The 23,431-nt window shown below is 38.6% G+C and overlaps 1 protein-coding gene across 2 annotated transcripts; it reads right to left on the minus strand.

Moving 5' to 3' along the window:
* Positions 1 to 8,305: 8,305 nt before the first annotated feature.
* Positions 8,306 to 21,997, minus strand: DORIP1 (dopamine receptor interacting protein 1). 2 transcript variants are annotated; one of them, XM_037047216.1, is made up of 5 exons: positions 21,659 to 21,997; positions 18,145 to 18,669; positions 15,991 to 16,080; positions 14,672 to 14,806; positions 8,306 to 8,384 (listed from the first exon to the last, which is right to left on the minus strand). In XM_037047216.1, the coding sequence occupies exons 2-5, from the start codon at positions 18,666 to 18,668 to the stop codon at positions 8,342 to 8,344; spliced, it is 792 nt and encodes a 263-aa protein (XP_036903111.1). In that variant the 5' UTR covers position 18,669; positions 21,659 to 21,997; the 3' UTR covers positions 8,306 to 8,341. The 2 variants fall into 2 exon arrangements, with proteins under 2 accessions (XP_036903111.1, XP_036903110.1); XM_037047215.1 differs by lacking the exon at positions 8,306 to 8,384 and adding an exon at positions 11,473 to 13,418 and having other exon boundaries at positions 21,659 to 21,995.
* Positions 21,998 to 23,431: the final 1,434 nt, after the last annotated feature.

Raw genomic sequence — 23,431 nt, forward strand, 5'->3', positions numbered from 1 at the left:
ATTTATAAATAATGCTGTAATGAGTAGCCTTGTCCATTTGTCATTTTGTTTTGAGTGTAGATTTTAAGAACTGGAATTGCTAGGTGGCATGGTAGATACATAATTTGCTCAATTTTGCCTGTTTTAGTCCAGGCTGCTGTAACAAAATAGCATAGACTGAATAGCTTATAAACAAGTTATTTCTCACTGGAGCCTGGAAGTGCAAGACCAGAATGTCAGCATGGCTGGGTTCTGGTGAGACCCTTCTTAGACTGCCCATTTCTCATTGTACTCTCAAATGGCAAAGAGTACAAAGGGGAAGAAAGCTCTCATGATTCTTATTATAAGGACCCTAATCTCATTCACGAGGTCTCCATCTTCATGGCCTCATCTAACCCTAATTACCACCAAAAGGTCCCACCTAATACCATCACAAGGAGATGGTTAGGTTTCAACAAAAGAATGCTGGGAAAACATGCAGTCTGTAACATTGTCCAATTCTCCCAAGTGGTTATACCATTTTCCATTACCATCCACAGTAGACAGGATTGTCTTACAGATTATTTTCATTAGTCTACATACTTGAAGCATATTGAAAGATAATATGTGGCCTCAGAATCTTTTTGGCTCAAATTCTGTCTAATATGAAAATACAAAGAAAAGTTTCAGATCCAAGATGGTGGAGATTAGGTGGGTGTTATACTCACCTCCTTCTAAAACCAAACGAAGTACAATGGAAATACAGAGCAAGCAACATGGATAACCAACTAAAGACTAGCTGAAGAGAAGTCTTATAACAGGATTTTCAGAAGAAGTCACACTGAGACTGGTAGGCAGGGCAGAGATGTGAAAAGAGCTGGCCTGCCCCCATTCGCAGCTGCTGAGATTCTGAAGGGATATCTCAGCTGCAAAGATTCCTCCTGAGGAGCATGGAGTCTCAATCCCATGCCAGGCTCCCCAGCCCAGAGCCCAGAACTAGAAAGAGGCAGCCATATAACATCTCTGGATGTTATGTGGGTTCTAATCTGTCATGGAGAGATGGGAGTCAGCTAGCACAGATGCCCTCTTAAAGGGCCAGTGCACAAAACCTCATTCTCAGTCCCTCACCCTGAGCTCTAGCAGAGGGAAAGAAAAGTGAACTGGAGTCATGTGAGGAAAGATGGGTTTATGGCTCTTGGTAGAAAGCTAAGTGGACAGATTCTGGGATGCTTGTTCGGAGTCATTCTGGACCATCTTTCCTGGGTGGAGCACTCCCCTCCATACAGCATCAGCCTGGGAGAAAGCAATAGCCCCACCAAGAGTTCCTCACTCCACCCTGTGGAGCTTGTGACCTGCTAAGGAGTCAACTGCCTGGACTGAAGCATAGAGATGCCAGTAGGCAGACGTGGGGTGTCAGTGACCGAGTCACATGAATTTGGGGTGGGGCCCCTCCCCCAACTTCCCCATGAACTTGATTGGCACTTCCCACAAACAGGATACCTGCTACCTCCTGGAGAGTGCTCCAGGCTCCTCGTGGCCCCACCCTCCTGACTTTTGGTGGCTCTGCCCTGCTGAAATCAGGACACAATTCTGGACTAACTGAGTCGTGGCTATGGGGTAGGAGGCCACTGCCTCCACATTCCTCCAAGCATCACCAGCACCTCCCTCTCACAGGAGATCCTGGAAGCCCTGTCCTGCTGAGATCAGGTTCCTGGCAGAATCTGGGACAGACTGAGTTGTGTGGCCCTAGGACAGGGGCCATGTTTCACTTGCACGCCTGACCAGTGCAGAGCCCTCCCTTCACATGGCCAAATCTTGGTCTGTTTGGGCCTGGTAAACTCTGCCATTCTCACCCTGTCAACTCCCTGAAACCCCACACCACCACAAATGTGTTCAAGCACCCAGCAAGTCGGAGCTAGACTTGACATACTATGGGACGTTTGCCAAGTGGCCTCTGACCCTGGAGCACCATGTTCATGTGGTCAAGGAGACTGCACCACAGGGTCCCAAAGAACAACTGCTACATAAGGCCGCCCTACCAAGACTGTGAGATCTACCTAATACATAGAAACAAACACAAAGAGACAGCCAAAATAAGGAAGCAAAGAAACATGCCTCAAATGAAAAAACAGGAGAAAGCTCCATAAAAAGAGCTAAATGAAAGGCAAGTAAGTAAATTATCAGATACAGAGTTAAAAAATGGTTATAAGGATACTCAAGGAAATTAGAACTTCAACAAAGAAATATCAAGCATAAGAAACTACACAGAAACCATTAAAAAGAACCAGTCATACAATAAACATTAACAATTCTTCACCCAAAAAAGAATCAATCAAAATGAAGAATACAACATCTGAAATGAAGAATACTCTAGAAGGAATCAACAGTAGGTTGGATGAAGCAGAGGATCGAATCAATGACTTGGAAAACAAGATAACAGAAAACAGTGAATTGGAGCAGTGAAAAGAAAGAATTATTAAGAATGAGGGTAGTTTAAGGAACATTTGGGACAACATGAAGTCAAACTATCTGCATCACAGGGGTACCAGAAGAAGAAAGAGAGCAAAGATTGAGAAACAAAGAAATAATGACCAAAAACTTCCCTAACTCAGTTAAGGAGAAAAAACACACAAGTCCAGGAAGTGCAGAAAATCCTAAACAAGATAAACTGAAAGAAGCCCACACTAAAACACATCATAGTTAAAATGGCAAGGGTTACAGATAAAGAATCTTAAAAACAGCAAGAGAAAGACAGTATCTACAAGGGAAATCCCATAAGATTGTCATCTGTTTTCTCAACAGAAACATTTCAGGCCAGAAGAGATTGGCATGAAATATTCAAAGTGAATATTCAATACACAAGGCTATCATTTAAAAGTAAAAGAGAAATAAAGAGATTCCTAGACAAGAAAAACACAAGGAAATTCATTACCACCAAATCAGTGTTTCAAAAAATGTTAAAGGGTCGTACAAGAAAAAGAATACAGAGAAACATAGTGATAAAGAATAAAATGGAAGTGAATATGTACCTATCAATAATCACTTTAAATGTAAATGGCTTAAATTTCTCTGTCCTTTTTCATGCTGATATGGTTCTCATTAAATTCCTGGAGTATCCTTATAACCATTACTTTGAACTCTGTATGATAATTTGCTTGCCTCGATTTCATTTATCTGTTTTTCTGAGGATTCCTCTTTTTTTTCTCATTTGGAGGTTCTTTGTTTCCCCATTTTAGCTGTCCCTTGGTGTGTGTTTGTATGTGTTAGATCTGCTTTCACTCCCTGTCTTCATAGGGTGGCCTTATGTGGTAGGAGTCCTATGGGATACAGTGGTACAGTCTCCTTGATCTCCTGATCTGGATGTTCTAGGAACGTCCTTTGTGTGGGTTATGTAGACTCTCCTATTGCATTTGGGGCCTGATTTTTATGGCCCTTTCATTAGTGGTGTCTTTCCTCTGGCTGGCTCGCTGAGAGGCTCAAACCTCACCACATTTTGTATCCCATTGTACAGGTGCCGACAAAGCAAAGCAAAACAATACAATAAAACAAAGACAAAGCAAGCAATTCCTCCAACAACAGCAGCAAAAACAGTGATAAAAGAGCAAAGAATAATAAAAGTGGGGATAGAAATGAAATAGTAGAGAAGGGGGGGGAAAGGAAAAAGAATAAGGGAAGACTGAAGGAAAGAAAACTTTTTTTATGAGAGGAGAAAAGGAAGATAACATGAGTAATGAACAGAAAGAGGAAATCGGAAAAAGAAAGAGATTAATAGAAATAAGAAAAGGAAAGAAGGAGACAGTGGAGTAATCAAAAGTAAGAGTAAAATGAGAAATATGAAAGAAAAAATACAACAAAAGTAGAAGAGAAAGACAAAATAGAAAAATAATAAAAAGTTTATGAAAAATAATAATGAAAAAGAACAAAGTGGAATTTGTCTCATCAGAATTTAATGCTAGCCAGCTGAGTTTTTCCTTTGAATGGCTCTGATGTTGTCTGAGGCTGGTATAAACCAGTGTCAGGTACTGTAGATGTCTAGCCCTTGGCAGTGTGCTCAAAGTGATCCAAAGTTTATGGCTAATTCCTCCAGGCTCGGTTGCACCCAGGATAGGCCAAGCTGCTCTGCAAAACTGGCTTTTATCAGCAGTGGGTTCGGGGGCCGGTCAGTAAACATTCCAAGGTACCACAAGATCTGCCTCTGTCTTTCTCTGCCTGCTGGCCTACTGTCAACCTTAGACTACCCACAGACCAAACTGTTTCTGTGAGGGCTTCTGGTGGAATTGCAGGGATAGAACTCCTGGATCTACTGTGGATGATGCCTTTCAGACTTCAGAGAAGATGGTGGTGTATCCCCTTAATAAAGATCACATTTTTATTTAATTTTTTTAAAAAGTTTATTGTACAGGGGAAAAGGGGAAGGGTTTACAGGAACAAGTATAAAGGACACATGAACAAAAACGGGGGCAGGGAGTGCTGAGGGGGAGTGAGTTGGGATGGGAGTAAAAGACAAAACTGTACTTGAACAACAGTTAAGATAAATAAAAATAATTATAAAAAGAAAAAAATATTTTAATTTTCAAGTTTTCTGTCTTTTACTCCCATCCCAGCCCACCAACCCCAGTGCTCCCCACCTCTCTCCCATTTCCACTTCCCCACCTAGTTTTTGCCCATGTGTCCTTTATACTTGTTCCTGTAAATCCTCCCCCTTTTCCCCTGAAATTCCCTCCCTTCTCCCCTCTGGTCACTGTCAGCCTGTTCTCAACTTCAATGTCTTTGGTTATATTTTGCTTGTTTATTTGTTTTGTTGATTAGATTCCTGTTAAAGGTGAGATCATATGGTATTTGTCTTTCACTGCCTGGCTTATTTCGCTTACCATAATGGTTTCCAGTTCCAATAATGGGGGAGGTGGTGGAAACATGGGAGGGAAATGGGAAGGGCTGGGGTGTTGGGTTGGGGTGGGGGTAAAAGGCATAAAACTGTATTTGAATAGTAACAAAAATATAAATAAATAAATCATATAAAAAGACACACACACACAAACATAATAAAGGCCATATATGAGAGACGTATAGCCAACATCATACTCAATGGGCAAAAACTACAAACTTTTCCACTACCATCAGGGACAAAGTTGTCCACTTTCATCACTTCTATTCAGCATAGTATTGGAAGTCCTAGCCACAGCAATCAGATAAGAAAATAAAATAAAAGGCATCCAAATAGGAAAAGATGAAACAAAACTGTCATTGTTTGCAGATGACATAATAATGCATGTAAAAATCCTATAGACTCCACCCAAAAATTACTCGACCTAATAAGTGAATTTGGCAAAACAGAGGGATACAAGATCAATACTCAGAAATCAAAGGCATTTTATACACCAAAAATGAAATATCAGAAACAGAAACCATGGGAAAAAATCTCATTTGATATAACAACAAGAAAAATAAAGTACCTAGGAATAAACCTAATCAAGGAGGTAAAAGACTTATACTCAGAAAACTACACAACGCTGAAGACAGAAATCAAGGAAGACACAAATGGAAACATGTACCATGCTCATGGATTGGAAGCATTAACATCATCAAAATGTCCATACTACCCAAAGCAATTTACAGATTCAACACAATACTTATTAAAGTACCACTGGAATATTTCACAGACATAGAACAAACACTTCAAAAATTTATATGGAACCATAGGTGACACTGAATAGCTGCTGCAATTCTCAGAAAGAAGAGCAAAGTAGGAGGGATCACAATACCTGATACCAAACTGTATTACAAGTCCACTGTAATCAAAACAGCCTGGTACTGGCATAAGAACAGACGCATGGTCCAGTGGAACAGAGTAGAGAGCCCAGAAATAAGCTCAAGTCTCTATAGTCAATTAATATTTGACAAAGGGGGCAGCAGCATAAAATGGAACAAAAATAGCCTGTTCAACAAATGGTGTTGGGAGAACTGGACAGCTACATGCCAAAAAATGGAACTCAACCAACAAATTACACCGTACACAATGATAAATTCAACGTGGATAAAAGATTTAAATATAACGTGTTACAGCATTAAAGTCCTACAGGAGAACAGGAAAATCTCAGCTATTACATGCAACAATATTTTCACTCATCTGTTCCCTAGAGCAAGGGACATAAAGGAAAGAATAAACAAATGGGATCTCAGCAAAATAAAAAGCTTCTGCACGGCTGAAGAAAACAGCATTAAAATGAAAAGAGAACCAACTGTATGGGAAAACATATTTGCCAATAATACCTCAGACAAGGGTTTTATCTCCAAAATATATAAAAAACTCACATGACTCCACTCTAAGAAGACAAGCGAACCAATTAAAAAATGGGCAAAGGACTTGAATAGATACTTCCCCAAGGAGGACATACAGAGGATCCAGAGACATATGAAAAGATGCTCAGTATCACTAGCCATCAGAGAGATGCAAATTAAAACCACAATGAGATACCACTTCACACCATTGAGAATGGCCATCATAAACAAAGCAACAAACTTGTTGGAAAGTTTGTGAAGGAAAGAGAACCCTAATGCACAGAAAAGGGTGGGATTGCAGACTGGTGCAACCACTATGGAAAACAGTATAGAATTTTCTCAGAAAACTAAAAATGGAACTGCCTTTTGACCTGGCAATTCCACTGCTAGGATTATATCTTAAGAACCCTGAAACAACAATCCAAAAGAACCTATGCACCCCGATGTTCATAGCAGCACAATTTACAATAGCCAAATGCTGGAGGCAACCTAAGTGCCCATCAGTAAATAAATGGATCCAAAAACTATGGTACATTTACACAATGGAATACTACGCAACAGGAAGAAGAATCTCCTACTTTTTTACGATAGTATGGATGGAAATGGAAAGCATTATGCTGAGTGAAATAAGCCAGGTGGTGAAAAACAAAAACCATATAGTCTTACCATTAACAGGAAACTAACAAAAGGAACAAGCAAGCAAAATATAGTCAAAGACATTGAAATTGAGAACAGGCTGACAGTGACCAGAGGGAAGAGGGGAGGGGATAATGGAGGAAAAGGGTGAAGGATTTACAGGAACAAGTATAAAGGACACATGGACAATAATAAGGAGGAGTGGAGACAGGGGAGGGAGCTGGAAGGACTGGGGTGGTGGGAAAGGGTGGGGGAAAACGGCAGAAAACTGTACTTGAACAATAAAAAAAAATGTAAAAAAAAAGAGTTGGCCCTGGCTGGTGTACTTCAGTGGATTGAGCGTGGGCCTGCAAACAAAGGATAGAGGTTTGATTCCCAGGGCACATCCCTGGGTTGCAGGCCAATTTCCAGCAGGGGATGCACAAGAGGCAACCATACATTGATATTTCTCTCCCTTTCTCCTTCCCTTCCCCTCTAAAGATAAATAAATAAAATCTTTAAAAAAAAGAGCTGGAAATCCAGTCCTGTCCCTCCACCAAGTCCAGTCAACATATTCTCCAAGTATTTAAAAAAAGTTTTTAAATGATTTTATTTATTTATTTATTTCTGGAGAGAAGAAGGGGAAAGAAGGAGAGAAACATCAGATTCTGTCACGCCCCCTACTGGAAAGTGGCCCGCAGCCCAGGCATGTGCCCTGACTGGGAGTTGAGTCAGGCATCTTTTGGTTTGCAGGCTGGCACTAAATCCACTGAGCCACACCAGCCAGGGCTTAAAAAAAATTTTTTTTAAATGTTTGTTTATGAGAGAGAGAGAGAGCGAGCTCCAGTGCATGAGAGAGAAAATGTGATCAACCAGCTGCCTCCCACATAGCCCAACCCAGGATTGAGCCTGAAACCCAGGCACATGCCCTGACTAGAATGAACCCCTCGCCCTCCTGTGTGTGGGAGGATGTCTCCAAACACCAACCCACACTGGCCAGGACTCACTAAATATTTAAGGAGGACCCATCCCAATGACCCCCTCGCTTTCCTCTCAAGTCTCTTCCCTCTTATTAAAAATAGAAAGTATTTTAGATTAATTCTTGTGAATTACTTTAGCTACAACAAATTTCTTTGTAAATTTGATAGTGTTTGAAAATTCTTTTATAATTTTAGGGTTTATAACTTTCTAATAGATATTAAAGGTCATTAGGCTTTGTGGGTAGAGGTAGAGGCAGTAGGACTTGACAATTGTCCTTGAAGTCACAAACTAGACAATCTTTCCTCCCAGACCTTCTGCAGGAATGCTAGGCCGTAATTGTGAAAAGCTTAAAGACCTCACAACAGATGTGTGCCGATCTGCTCTTCCCCTGTACTCTCAAAGCCCCACGTGCTCACCCTGCCATAGAACTTACCTCTGTAGTCATCAGGCTACTCATCTTGCCCCTTTTCTAAACACGTATACCTTCAGGGCAGAAATTACATCTAGTTCAACTACCAGGTAGTAGATAGTAGGTATGTAGTAAGTGAACACTGCAGAGAAAGTATGTCTGATGTTAATTTATTTTGGCTTGTAGCCCCCAAATCAAGCTTAGCTTGGCTGGGTAAAAATTTTTCCAGTCAGCCATTTTCCCAAGCCTTAATCTGGTGGCTTCTCGGTCTGAGCACAGATCAGCTCTTATTTCCTGCCATCGTCTCTACTCCTCTCCTTTCCCTCTGTCCTAAAATTTCCATACGTTGAATGTGCAGAGATGTCTACTTTCCTACTCATCACAAGCTTGCTCAGATAGCTTTTCCTACTCTACCCTTAAGGCAAGCTAATCATGCTCAGTGTATTTTAATCTTCAATTCCTCCGCTGTTAGGTTAACAGGGAAACAAAGTCGATTTTGTTGTATGCTTTTGGGGACAATGTATACCACAGGGTCTTGCTTCCAACTCTGGCACCTGGAATACTAGTTCTGAGATGTAGGTAGAACATAAAGGAATAATAACTATAAAATAATGAATTCTTGAAAGCTTGAGAAGATAAAAGCTTCTGAAGCCAAGTGTCCAGGTATAAAGAAATGCCTGAACCGGGGGCCACAGCAGTTTTGTTCACTCACTTCCCTCTCTGTTTCCTCATGCTGACTATTTCTGTCACCACTATGTCAAACCCCGGGGGACACATCTCTTATTTCAAAGCCCCAACTCATTGATTCTTGGTCCTCTTCAGTATGAGTGAGCCATACTGGGGAGAAATCATGGATGATCATTTTCTTAACATTTTTTATTTGGATTTACTGATTTTTTACTGACTTAAATGCACTTTTATAATCATGTTTAAAAAATAAAGCTATACAACTCAAAGGGAAAACAGAGAAGTGACCAAGTTACAGATTTCTAATACTACCATAGTTAACTCGTCTACACAGCTCCTTTGCTCCCCAAGTTCCTACTCCAGTTCATTTTTTAGGTCCCTGCCACAGAAGCTCACAAGATTTTCCTCTTGACAGCTTGCAGAACTCATTGAGAAAACAATGGATGGACTATAAAACTGACTGCTCATTGTGGGTAAATAACCTAAAATACCTCCTCAGGTAGACAGCAGTGTGGGAAACCCCTCTGCCTGGTTTCAGGAGTTGTAACCACCCATCATGGATAAGGCTGAGTGAGTGACCTCCAGACTGTGAGCCACTAAGGAGACAAAGCTTATCTCTGGCAGCAGTGCTGCTTCTGCTTCATCTTCTGCCTCCAATGCTTGGTTGGTTAGTCAGAGACGGATAAGACCCCTCAGAGGGGGGGCAACCTAAGCCGGACACAATCACTTGGGAGGCCCCCGAGGAAGGACTTCAGGGGCTGCAGCAAAGAGGGGGTGACTTGCTCCCCGGCTATTCTGACACAGCCTGAGTCCCCATTTCCATTTGGGAAAAGCACTTCCTGACTCTAATCCACTTAAGCCTAAAAAACCTATGACAGGGAGGGCAGTGCAGCCCTTTGCCTGCTAGAGCGGGTTCCAGAGTGATCGAGCATAAGAAAGAATTCACAAAGTCCTGTGAAGCCTGCCTTGCTAAGAATGCTTTCATTCATATAAGGGTACCAGCAGGAAATGAGTATGTCTCCCAAAGTTTCTGCAACCCCCTTACCTGACACACACTGACTCAGACTAAGCCCTCAGATTTCTTTGAAATGTTATCTACTGTTTGATCCTTGCCGCCTGACACTGATTGATGAGCTTTACCTGTATTCCTTTGTATTGTGAACCTAATAAAAGCTGTTGAGGAAGGGGTTCTTGGTCCTTCTCCTTTGAGAGACTGACCACCTCTCCTCCCCAAGCAGATCATGTCTTGGTAGTTTCATTTTCATCCATGGCTGATGGGGGCACTTGTGCACAAAGTTTCCCCCACATAGCAGCATATAAAGAAACAATCTAGTTCCAGAGACTCTCCATTAACTTCTTCTTCAATATCCCAAAAATAGAGTAAAAGGTTATGTTTTCCCTGGGATCAAATTACATTTGAAGTTAACAGTTGTCCAGTGACCAGATAGTGAAACCTGCACCATCTGGGTGGGTTAGAACCTGTTAGTAACACATAATTAAGATGCACTTCAAAAGCTTTGTGGGTTTAGCTTTTTATGCAGAATTTGATGCTGATTTTAAATGTTAGAGCATTAACAAAGACGAGAATATAGTGGGGCAAAAGTAGTTTTACAGCTGTTATTACTGTACTATGAACTGTAAGCCTACTTTTGCCCCCTGGTATGTTTAGTTTGGCTGTAGTTTGCTACTTATTTCAGTCACTTTTATGTGAACTGCTTACCCTTACTTACAGTGCATTACAATTATTTTCAAATAATTGTCATTAACTCATTTAATTATAAACAGTTGACATACTTAACAAGTACAGCTTTTTGTCATAGTAGTTAACTGCTTACATATAGTTTGTTTGCTCATACTCTAAGCATGAAATAGAACATAAAATTCACTGTAGTAAGCGTGCGAAGCCTGCCTGAAGTCAGTTATCTTTCTTTTTTTTTTCCTGATTGGATCAGATCCAGTGAGAAGGCCTCACATACTAAATCAACTCTAATAATTAATAGTGAAAAGCCATCCTGAAGGGGTAAACCTAAGTAAGATCCCTTGCTAAGCTGGGGGGGTGGGGGGGAGATTTCTTTTGAAGAAGAAAAGTAAGTTGGACATTCTTCCTAAATTTGCTGTATTTATTCTTTATCCTCCTCTAAGGCTATGGTTTTAAAATCATTTTTTGCTTTCCCCATAGGTATAGTTATGATTTGAGGCATGTTGATTATTCCTTCATACCACTGCCCACCTGTACAATTTCTCTAAGAGTGTTTAAGGTTAAAGAATTTTCGGTACCCTCCCCTTCTCATTTTGCAGACAATCTAGTTCATTGTTTTTTACCGCTTTTCTATTATTTGGTAAGCAGGGAATAATTTCTTCTTTCTACCAACCAAACACCACAATAAAAATAAAGTACCTATTATCCTTAAACCCCACTATCTTGGGTCTAGAAGACATACTTAAATTTCAGTACACATTAAATCCATTGCTGATATGAGTTACTGCCTAATTTTAAAAAATCCAAGAATTTCATTTGCAAGAGAATTTGGGAGACTTGCCTGTACATGAAAGAGGTAGAAAAAAATGTTTATTAGCATGTTCAAGGTAGTCAAGATTTTAACAAACATCTAAATCCTCACAACAACCCTGTGAGGTAGGTGATTGTTTTGTGATAAACTAGTATCATTCCAATTAAAGTGCAAATTCTAGAAAAGTAAATCTGCAGTAGGCATAATTTTGTTAATGATACCATTTACATATAAGCTAGAATTTGTGTTTTTCTATACTTTGATTCATGCAATAGAGCCCCCAGAAAAGTTTACTGTGAATCAGATCCTATTTAAATACATGCGGGGAACTATTTAAATAAACCCTGGGGTGAATTTATTTTTGTAAAATAAATCACTACTTTTTATCTCATGTAAAAAAGGAATTTTCATAGTATTTGCTCAAAGTGAGGCATTTTCAGCAACGCTTTGCTCACATCTATACATTCTTCAGTATGTTCTCTCAACACGGCACCCTGCAAATATAAGACAATCTACTGAATTAAACCTAGCAATTTGGTATATGGCAGTGACCTGGGTTATCATGTAGAAATTTCCAAACATAGTGTGCTCAATCTCAACCCAAAACCTAAGGTGGACTGTTTAATGAAATGTAAACACTAAAAAAATTGTAATAAACTTCAAAATGTATTTTCCCTTAAGAATATGATTTAATGTTTTTCTCTTTAAATTTCAAGAGAGAGAGAGAGACCTTAGGGTCTTTGAAGAGAAACACAATGTTCTGTTATCTTTACAATTCTAGTGATTTCTATTGCAAATCAAAGTCTCAAACTACCAATATACTGCTTATAAAGGAGCCAGCAGATGTTACTTGAAAAATCTGTTTTTCTTCCTGTGCCAATATGACTTACTAGAAAAATACTTCCAAGTACCCATGTTCTTTTAAGTATATATTTAAAATACATTTCTACTATTAATCCAACATTTGTAAACATCCAGTTGCCTAAGTTTTTATATTTGTCTTATGTGCAAAATACATTTTTATTGGAGAAGTTCCATGACATTTAATTATGAGATAATTGCTTAGATTAGTTATATAATTATTTTTTACAATAATTCTAATTAGGCTTAGGAACTTAATTCATATTTAAGATCCTCTGGCAGGTTTATAATACTTCGGCAAGTGTGGTTAAAGAAATCTGCCATTATAAAGAAATCATTCAAGCCCAGAAAACATTCTCACCAAAAATTTTTAAAAACTGCTTCAGGGAAATTAGGCAAAACCACAGGTACAATAGACTAAGCTGTCTACAACTTGTACATTCAAATACATACTAGGTCCAGTAATGCACTTTGGATTAGAGTGAGGTAGGGCAAAGAAATAGTGTCAGACACATTTTGAACTGTGAAATTTATAGAAACAGAAACACTGACTTCTACCCACACTTTATTTGGATATACCCCTTGCCCCTCAAAGTGGAGAATTCAAATGACAAGTGTTTTCTTAGATTCATGGACAGAATTGCAAAAAATCTTTGAGGTACATATAAATAAAAAATACAAAGATACATTTCATTTCAACATAAAATATGCTTGTATAAAAATAAACCTGGATATAGAAAAAAGAAATACAAACATTCTTGCATAGATTCTCTATATAAAACATTTACCTGGGGCTAAACACTGGAAAATACAATTCTGAAACTAGTATAGTTGAACTATTTCCTTGGATACCAAGTATATACAAAATAAAAGCCCTTCATCTTGGGGAGCATGGGCAAGAGGGAAAACAATTAAATTTAGCATCAGCCTATATTTATTTTTCTGTTGCTCGAATATAAACCAATGATGACAACAGAAGAAACTCTGGCGGTTTATTTAGCAAAATTAAATTCACATTTCTGAGGCCATCATAGTGCATCCAATGTCCATCAATCTGGAAAGCTGCAGAATAATGATGTTCCTCTTTGTTAAATAATGTGGCACCTTCCAACAAATATCTGTAAATTTAATGACAATGCAGAAAATATATTTTGTTCTCAAGGTAAACATTCCTCAAATTCTTAAATAGGGAGTAAAAATTGAGATTGCTTACAGTCTATTCCCTAAAAAACATATTCACCTATAAAAGTAATGTACTATAATTGGTAATTTGAAATAAAATGTTTAAGAATGTTTTAAATTGATATAATTTAAGAATTAAAAATGTACCTTAATTCATAACTTGTATGGTTCTATTAAATAAAACATACAAAAACCCTGTTTTTTAAAGAGAAAGTATATACTCAGGTTTTTTTTAAAGGTTTATTTATTTATCTTTAGAGGGGAAAGGAAGGAGAGAAGGAGAGAAATATCAATGTATGGTTGCCTCTCATGAGTCCCCTGCTAGAACTGGCCTGCAACCCAGGCATGTGCCCTGACTGGGAATCGAACCACGATCTTGTGGTTCGCAGGCCCATGCTCAATCCACTGAGCTACACCAGCCAGGGCCAAAAAAACTTTTAAAGCAAAAAGTTAAAAGAATGTTGTAATGTCCTAATTTATATGCAGGTATTTTTATCTGTAATGATGACAGCAGCATTTTATTTTTAAATGATGACTTCATATTACATAGTACTTTTGACTTGAAATACAATGGCCAGTATTACTATGTATAGGTACTATCCTAAACATTTTTCATGTGCTATTTCATTAAACTCTCACAGTAGCCCTGACTGGTGTGGTTCAGGTGCATTGAGTGCTGGCCTGTGAAACAAAGGATTGCCTGTTCGGTTTCCTGACTGGGTTGTGGTCCAGGTCCCCAGTAGGTGGTGCACAAGGGGCAACCACACACTGATGTTTCCCTCCCTCTCTCTCTCCCTTCCCCCTCTTTAAAAACAAACAAACAAACAAACAAACAAATAAAATCGTAAAGAAAATTCTCACAGTAATGGCACCAGATATAACCTGTCATCTCTGTTTTAGAGATAAGAAAACTGATGAGTTAAACTGGTTACGTTACTGGCCTAAGTGGGGCTGATTTGAACCCAATTCTTCCTACTCCATAATCCAAGCACCTGAGCACCACGCACAATGCCAGAGACTAATTTCCCATATAGGTTCTGAACTTATCTAAGGTACACAAATTTACAGATAGCTATGATCTTTTCAATAATATTTCCTTAAGGGCTGGGCAAAATCATAATAGAATAGCAGAAAAATATAAAACACATTTACTTTTACTAGTTTTGTGAAACAAACAAAGAACACCTACTTGTGATCAGATAAATCCAAGTGATAGGGTACATATGCCAGATCTTCCGATTTCCAATGCTGCATATTTAAGACAACAAAAGGAGGTGCCCCATGGCAGAAAACTCGTTGGGAGAATTCTCTTAAACCATCACACCTAAAATTGAAATACATAAACTTTATTAAACTTGGAATAAAGCTGTCTCTGATCACTTTTGGGTTGTCTTTATTACTTCGTGTCATAATAAGCATAATTACCTATTTTAGGTATTGGTAATAGTGTGGCTATATTAGTATCTTACATGGGATGGGCAAAAGTAGGTGTAACACAAAGTTTATTATTGTATTATTTATGAATTATTGTATTATTTGTATTACAACTGTAAGCCTACTTTTGCCCACCCTTGTATATCTATTCCCAGAAGTTTATAAACTCTGAGATTCTACATACAATAAATGATATTTTTAAAACTCCAGGAAAAGCTAGCCATTTTATCTAGGCTTACAAAAGTGAGTAGCTTTTATTTTTAGATACATTTTTCTTTATATAAGATGGTTTCAAAGGGAAATAATGGCAGAGAAGGGAATAATATAATTCTTACAGGCCTCTTTGACTGGATAAAATTCCCAAATTGCTTCCATTTCCCATAGGATGAAGCAAATTCTGTTTTATTAGCAGCCTCAAGTATTAAGCATATGAATCAGAACACAATAAATACAGTAAAATCTTGATTAACCTCAATGCTCGTGGTACTGTATTTTGGTTAACGAATATTAATTGACTAAACTAAGTTAACAGAAAAATCATTTTGTTTCAGTATTTATCTCTAAAATATATTAGTTCACTTTCTGAACTTAAGTACAAATTAACTGAACATATTTTATTCTCTCTTTTTGTAATTAGCTCTAAGATCATCCTTCTGTAGATAGAGAAATTAAGACATTGGGATGAATATATTCTTTCTGCTCCTTTGGATTTCTTTTTCTTTACACTATGTTAAGTTTTTTGGTTGTAATTTACCTCTTTCTCCCAAATGAGGAGTGCAGAAAAAATCCAGTTAACTGAGGGTCCCGATTAATTGGGTTCTGGTTAACAAAGGTTTTATTGTACGTACTCAGCAGTGGGGGAAAAAAGAAAAGGCATTTGCTTTGTATTTGTCAATTAACTATATTATATTCTATTTGATAGTGACAATGCAGCATAAGATAGTATAGGAAACTACAAGGTGTTAAGATAAAAAAAAAAGTTAGACTTCCTTTAACATCAAAGAACATGTCAGTCCAGGTTTCTTTATAAACAATGCAGAATACTTTCACCTTAAATGACTATTATGTACTCACCCACGTTCTTCGCATAGTTCAATCTTGGAACAGAATAACTCATCCACAGCCAGTCGTATCAAGTTTCCATGTGGAGTTTCTTGGGGAGGACTACAACAATTGCAAAAGCACATAAAACTGCTTCAACATTTTACAGGTAAATATATTATTAGGATTACAAAATTTACAGGTCGATTCATGATTAGCAAACCAAGTAAAAGTATAACTTCTGTTATTTACCTTTGTCTTATAGATAGTACAAAAACTGGATAAATTTAATAAATGTCAATGTATGAAGCTTTCCAAGAAACATTAAATCTTTCTATAAACTGAAATATGCAGTTGTTGTTACTTTAAAAAATTTTCCACCAGATAAATTTAATAAATGTCAATGTATGAAGCTTTCCAAAAAACATTAAATCTCTCTATAAATTGAAATATGCAGTTGTTGTTACTTTAAAACAATTTCCACCAGAATCAGCTGGTGTGGCTTGGTGGGTTGAGCAGGAGGTCGTGAACTAAAAGATCACCAGTTTGACTCCTGGCCAGGGCACATGCCTGGGTTGCAGGCTAGGTCCTTGGTTGGGGACCTGTGAGAGGCAGCTAACAGATGATTCTGTCCCCTTTTCCTGCCCTTCCCTTCTCTCTAAAAAAAATAAATAAAATCTTTTAAAAACTTTTTCCCTCAGAGGATTCAATAGAAAGGGTTCTGGTTCTAGGGGGAAGAAAGTAGGACCCAGAATCAGAGAAGCAACTGGTTACTCAAGTTGACAGACTAAGTTGCAGCCACTGTTGGCCTCAGTTACCTGATTGGTTAAAATTTTTTTCCTACACATTTCAGAAGTCGTTTTAAATACAGGATTAAAAAAACAGGCAAAAGCTTAAAAAAGTTATACAGAGTATGATAATATTTTATTAAGAAAAGCATAAAATATTAGTATCAATAAAATAGAAATACTTCATTATAGTTCCAAAACATATGCAAATTAAAGTTAGTTTAAAAAAAGACAAATTTCTGAAATGCTTTTTAATCCATTATGATTTAGAACAATAGAACTTTTTTGCCTGATGGATTTCAAAATCAACATCCTCATATCAGCAATACAAGGAAATGGAAAAAGTGTATTTCAAAAAAAGAGAGACATTAATTGTTAGAGTCTAAAAATAATACCTTCAGCTTTTCATAAGTATCATGATGTTACAATATTAGAGGTAAATATGCTATAAGAAAATGTGAATTTAATAAGTTAGGGTATGGAATATATACCTCCCAAAGAGAACAATTTAGGCTGTTTTTCTGGACCATGGGGCCAAACACACTTTCTGAAAACAATGCATTTAGGTCTGCACTTCTGTCCTGGTTCCCCCCGCCCCGGCTGGCCATTATCCTTTTTCCAGCACTTGTCCCCTTCCGGGCTTCAATGTTTCCCCATACTCTATCTACCAGGCCTTGCCATTTGGGCCTTCCTCCCTGTCACTCACCAACTTGGAGGACTGGCTTCTCTCTGAAACTCAAAAATACTTAGCAGGACACCAGCATCTTTCTTAGTCAGCGAAAATGCTCCTTATAGCCACATCTTCTCCAGGTATTATTAGGATTCCAAGTTTGTGATTACTGTCTATAACTAAGCCCTGGTCATAACATGTAGGAGTATTTTCCTTCTTGTTCATGTAGATCTCACCCACCAGAGATCTATTTAAAGGGTGAAACATGTTGGAAACATGTATTGGGTAGTGTTCTTCAAGAGGTTACATTTGTGACATTGGAATTATCTAGTCACATTAGTAAATTCAAGACAAAAGCAACATGTTTTGCACTCTGAATAGTGTTCATTTTTTTGCAAGAGAAATAGTTGGTTTTTTAAAGTAAATTCTAAGATGTTTGTATGTTTCTGAAAGTGTTCATAGTTCATTTTTTTGCAAGAGAAATAGTTGGTTTTTTAAAGTAAATTCTAAGATGTTTGTATGTTTCTGTCATGGGACCTATTGAAGAGTCTTTAATTTGTGCGGTTGACTGATGTGGAAGTAATTACACATAATCTTGTACTATAAGAAGTACTTTGATTATATATACAGATTTATATTTATCGCACTTAATTTAAAAAGCATATTATTTCTGCTAAAAGTGACAAAACAGACTTCAGAGAACATAAAGCAGACTTTACAGCAACTTACTTTATATTAATGGTGCGCTGCTGATCTTCCTGCACGCGAGTTGGGCATCGCCAGTTGGAACAGTAACTCTCTTGTATGGTAGACATGAGATTTTCAAGATTTTTTGTAAAATTATCATGTTCATTCCCAAACAAATCAATTATTAATGAAGCTTTATAAACTTCAGATTTATATTGCTGTTTTTCCATCTTGTCCCAAATCCAAAGTAGCTTCACAGTTGTAAAACTATAGGTGTCCATTAAATAAAGAAAACAGTCTATAAACTCTCTACCTAAATGAAGAGAGAGTTCTCTGGGAAAATTTTCATTTTCATGGAGAATGACATAGAGTAACATTAAGAATCCATCTATGGTGCAGGTATTTTTCAGTCTTATTTCCACGTAGAGCGGGGTACAGGACACTGCTTTGCGGCCAGCTTTGATAGTGAAAACACCTCCCCAAGGAAGAACGGGCCTCCAAAATGAGCGATCTTGGTTATAGTTATTTTTAATTGATGCTTTGATCTCTTCAAACAGTGTCTTCATCCTGTATTTTAAAAGTTAAAATAGAACATGCATGTGACTACATGTTATCTTTTAATGGAAATAAAGCTATCTAAAGACTTCAATTCAATTTGGTTAAATGGCCTCCCAATATGATAAAATTGTTTAAAACAATTCTAGTTATTTGGGGGGCCATATGCATGGTCTTTGGAAAAACTATGTAAGCTGCAACCCTTTTTTGAGGTAAAGAATAGCCATTTGATAGTTTATATTAATCATACCACAGATTTTATCTGTGCTATAGGAAAACCCTGTAACAAAAAAACTTAAATGAAAGTAAAGCTAAAGACACAATCTAAATTTGGCTGTGTGCCTTCCTAATGTAAACCTCTTCCTACCACCCTTTAATATACAAGCGCTATTTTCTTATTAATATATGTAGTTTCGCTTATAAAATGAATACATTGCAAGGAAATCCTTATGTGGGCTATAGAATAATGACCAATTATCTTTGAAAGATAACATAAATAGAGTAATCATGAGAACTTAACTAAATAGTAGCATAGCTAATACAAAAATAATTTCTATGAATGCTGGGATTTTTACTTACAATTTAGGACCATGCTAGATATTTTACTGAATTGGCCAAATATGTCATTGTTTTTTTCCCTGTAAGATGGCTCTAGTAGTACTTAGTTATCTTTAACTTCATTTGAAACATTTTTGTTAGATTGTATTGTAACAGCTGTCAGATCAGTGTGTGTTTATAAAAACTTATAAAAATTGGTGAATTTTTGTGTAGCCATTTTAATATTAAAGCTGCAAGAAAATAAGCAACATTTCTGGCACATTATGCTTTATTATTTCAAGAAAGGTAAATATACAAATGAAATGCAAAACATCTGTGTAGTGTATGGAGGAGGTGTAGTGATTGTTCGAACGTGTCAAAAGTGGTTGGCAAATTTTCGTGCTAGACATTTCTCAATAGATGATGCTCCACGGTCGAGTAGACCAGTTGAAGTTGATAGCAATCAGATTGAGACATTAATTGAGAACAATCAACATTATACCACACAGGAGATAGACAACAGACTCAAAATATCCAAATCAATAAAGTTGGTGAAAATGAGAAATGTGTCTTTTCTTTTATGGAAAAAAAAAACCATATAGACTTTGTGGCCAACCCAATACAATTTGAATTACAGAAGCCATGCCTTGACATCTGATTCATATCTTGAAAAGTATCCTGAATCCCTTCTCTGCATGTTTTGGAGAATTTGCTGAGGTGTCCTCCCTATTTAAATCAGCACCTATCCTTTCCCTAACTTTGAGGATAGCTAAGTATCTTGTTTTTTAAAGTTACTGACAGTATTCTAATAAACATATTCATGTCATATGTACGTTATGTAAAGCAACATTTAAAAAAATTAAAGAATAAGGTTCTAATGAAATAACTGAGAAACTGCTTTACTTGGGACCAAAAAAATAATGTCCAAAAAGCATCACAGTGTTTTTCAATGTGGTACTTTTATGGAAAAGTATACGAGTATTTTTTATGAAGAAAAGGGAAGTTAGAAAGAGAAGTGACTGAGGTGTCTTATTTTGACCATCTTTTGTAGTTCCACACCCTCCCAAGCATAACATGAATCCAACACTCAGTACTGCAAACCTATGTTTTATTTGCACAAGAAATTTAGTTCAAACTGATTTTGCAATACTAGCAGACTAAAAATTCAGTTCCACGATATATTAAACACATCAACAGTATTTTTGGCTTGAAGAAAGATAATCTGCACGCTAAAATGTTCAACACTATATTTAGTCTGAAGTATAGATGTTTATATATAGTAACAGGTTGGTTCTAGTCAACCAATTAGGAATAAGAGGGCGTGGCAAATTTGGAACCTAGGAAAACGCTCAGTTGCTTATTAAGAACTAACACATCTCTGGCGCAGATTTGAAAGAAAAAATTCGTAAGGCATTCAAATACGTAAAAAATAAAAATAACTTTATTTATGCTGAATATAAAGAACTTTGTAGCAAGGTCATAAAATCAAGAGCTTGAGTTCAGATTCCTAAATATTTCATTGAAAAGAAATCGTAAGTCTCCACTGGTTTTTTCCCAATTATCTTTTGGACATGACCGGATGAATAATAACTACAGCACTATAAATCAAGTTATACTCTAAAAGAATTAAACTACAATTTTACATGTATATATGTAAAAAAAAAAGGGGGGGTAGAGTAGTGGAAGAACTAGAAGACACAATCTAGTATTCGCATTAACGTGGTGATTTGTCCCAAAGAAACTACTAAAAATTACTTTAAAAGATGTAGAAACAGCTACAAAGAGCTTTATTTAAACCTGCCTTGTTTTCGCCACACCTTCTAAGATTGTTCGTTAGGCACTGTATTAAAAATCCTGTAGGAGTTATTCGGCTGTCTTTATTTTCCTGCCCCAACAGGCCCTGCAGTTTGAATAAACCTGCTCAACTCCCCGACCTTTTATTTCCTTGAAAAACACCACCTTTTTGTCGCCCCCCCCCCCCGTCATTTTCATGGGTGACAATTTGTACTCTACTTTAGTCATGAGAGCCAGCCCATTTGCCAAAGGCACTGACTGCTGGACGCCCTAGCAGCCTGGGCGTCCTAAAGGGCCCCTCTGAAATCAGCGTTCCAAAATAATCTGAAAAATGGCCACGAGCCCCCCCCTCCCCCAAGCAGCACTGGGCTTCCGGCGGGGACTCACTAGGCGCGCGGTGGGCACCCTGCTGAGCCCCTCCGAACCCCAGCCACACCCACCAAGCCCCCGGCCCGCCACACCCTGGAAGGCCTGGCACCAAGCACTGGCTCCGCAACGCGGGGACCAGAAGCCGGTGCACCAAGGCTGGACGCCGCTGGACGCCCCTGTTAGCTCCCGGGTAGTGGCCCCGCAAACCGCACAGGACTGCGGGCGATTAGCTAGAAAACTGGGCCGCGGAAGGCATTCCCACACACCACAGCCTCTGCACCAAGAAGCCGACTCCTCGTACCTCCCCGGGGACCGAAAGCCGCCGGTGCCGCCGTCCCCGTCGCCGCCGTCGCTTGCTCATGGAGAGCCCGGGCTGCCGTCGAGGACACATCTACTAGAACCGCCGGCTCTCTCGACCCCCTCTGGCGTGAGTGCTGGGCTCCGGCACGGTCTCCATCGCACCCACCGCGGCGGGAGCCACAGCAGTGGCGCCCAGACCCGATTGGATAGGACCCAAGGAGCCAGGACCGCGGGACGCGTTGCTTCTCATTACCGGGTAAGACTCAGCCAGACCTCCGCCTCCAGTCCCCCAGCCCCCAGTTCCCAGCCTCCTGACGGCGCTGCTGCGCAGGCGCAAGGACGCCTAGGCCAAACGTGTGTCAGTCCGGTACGTATACAGCATTCAGCTTCGCCCAATGGGAACCAACAGCAGGTGCGGAGTTGGGGGTGGGGGCGGGACCTCTCAGAGAGGGGCGGGGTTCTAGTGTTAGAGGCTGAGTGGAGCAGCCAAAGTGGGCAGGGTTTGCACGGAGGCGGAGCTTAGCTTGGCTATTTGAGGTTTGTACCATTTTTGGAACTTACTTGATTTTAATTTAATTTTAGGTCTTGTGATCTCAAATTCTTAACGCAGGAGGGGCAAACTTTGTTTTCTCAATAAGTTACAATTAGTTAAGCTTTTGATATAAGTATCTATTTAGAAAGAAATGAGTTACCATTAGTGTGTTAAATGCTGTCTTTAGTGTTGAAGGTAAAGCTTGTCCAAAATGATGTAATTTATAATGAAAGTTAGTACCATTCAAAGAAATTAATAGCTTTAGCCCACTGTAGAGATGAATTTTTTTGTTTTGGATATGAGAAGGCCCCATACGTAAGCGACAGCCGGAAATTTAAGTTAGAGTTGCTTAAAGCTAGAATCGCTGGGCTCAACCGTAATTCCTGTGCAGTAGGCTCTAGTTCTTATATCTTCCCTTAAAGAGTCAAAGCTCACATGGCTCTGCTCCCATAGAACACAGTCCACCCTGGAAAACTACCTCTACCCACACTTAGAAATGGGATACTGTTGAGATTTTCCCCATCTAGTTGTTTAACGGATGAAAACTGTCTGGAAAGTGAAGCTCAACTCTAGAATACACAATCCGGGGAGCTCAATGACAGCCCAGCACATCATTGTGGTCCTTAGACACACCAGAGTCTGGTGGAGGTTGGATGCCTTCTTCACTAATATGGTGGTCAGCCAAGCTATGGACCTCATGGACTTCTCTCAAGAAGTCTAGTCATGGAGGGATGGAGGCTGGGAGAGAAGTTTGACTTACTGAAGGTAATTAGTACCATTGGAGATGGGAAGAAATGGATATCTTTCAAAGCAGAGGGGGAAGAATGATGGCTCTGCTCCCACAAAAAGAATTAATAACTGTCATAGTCTGTTCTTTTTAGTTTTCTGCTTTTTTATTATGGTATTTCATAGGAAACTGAGGCTCTGGGAGATTAAATAACTAGTGCGTCTACATTGGAATTCACATGTGAAAAAGTTCACTCTCAATATTAAAACTATTCTGCAAGTAGAAAGTCCTTTTAAAATGTTTAAAAATTGGCCCTGAATGGTGTGGCTCAGTGGATTGAACTGCAAACTGAAATGTTGCTGGTTTGATTCCCAGTCAGGGCACATGCCTCAGTTGCAGGCCAGGTCCCCATTTGGGGGTATGCAAGAGACAATTGATTGATGTTTTCCTGCCTTCCTCTCTCTCTAGAAATAAATAAATAAAATCTTAAAAAATAAAGAAGTTATTAAAAATCT

Source organism: Sturnira hondurensis, unplaced genomic scaffold, assembly GCF_014824575.4.
Source record: "Sturnira hondurensis isolate 20B ecotype Veracruz unplaced genomic scaffold, ASM1482457v3 Scaffold0005329, whole genome shotgun sequence".
NCBI classification, from domain to species: Eukaryota; Metazoa; Chordata; class Mammalia; order Chiroptera; family Phyllostomidae; genus Sturnira; species Sturnira hondurensis.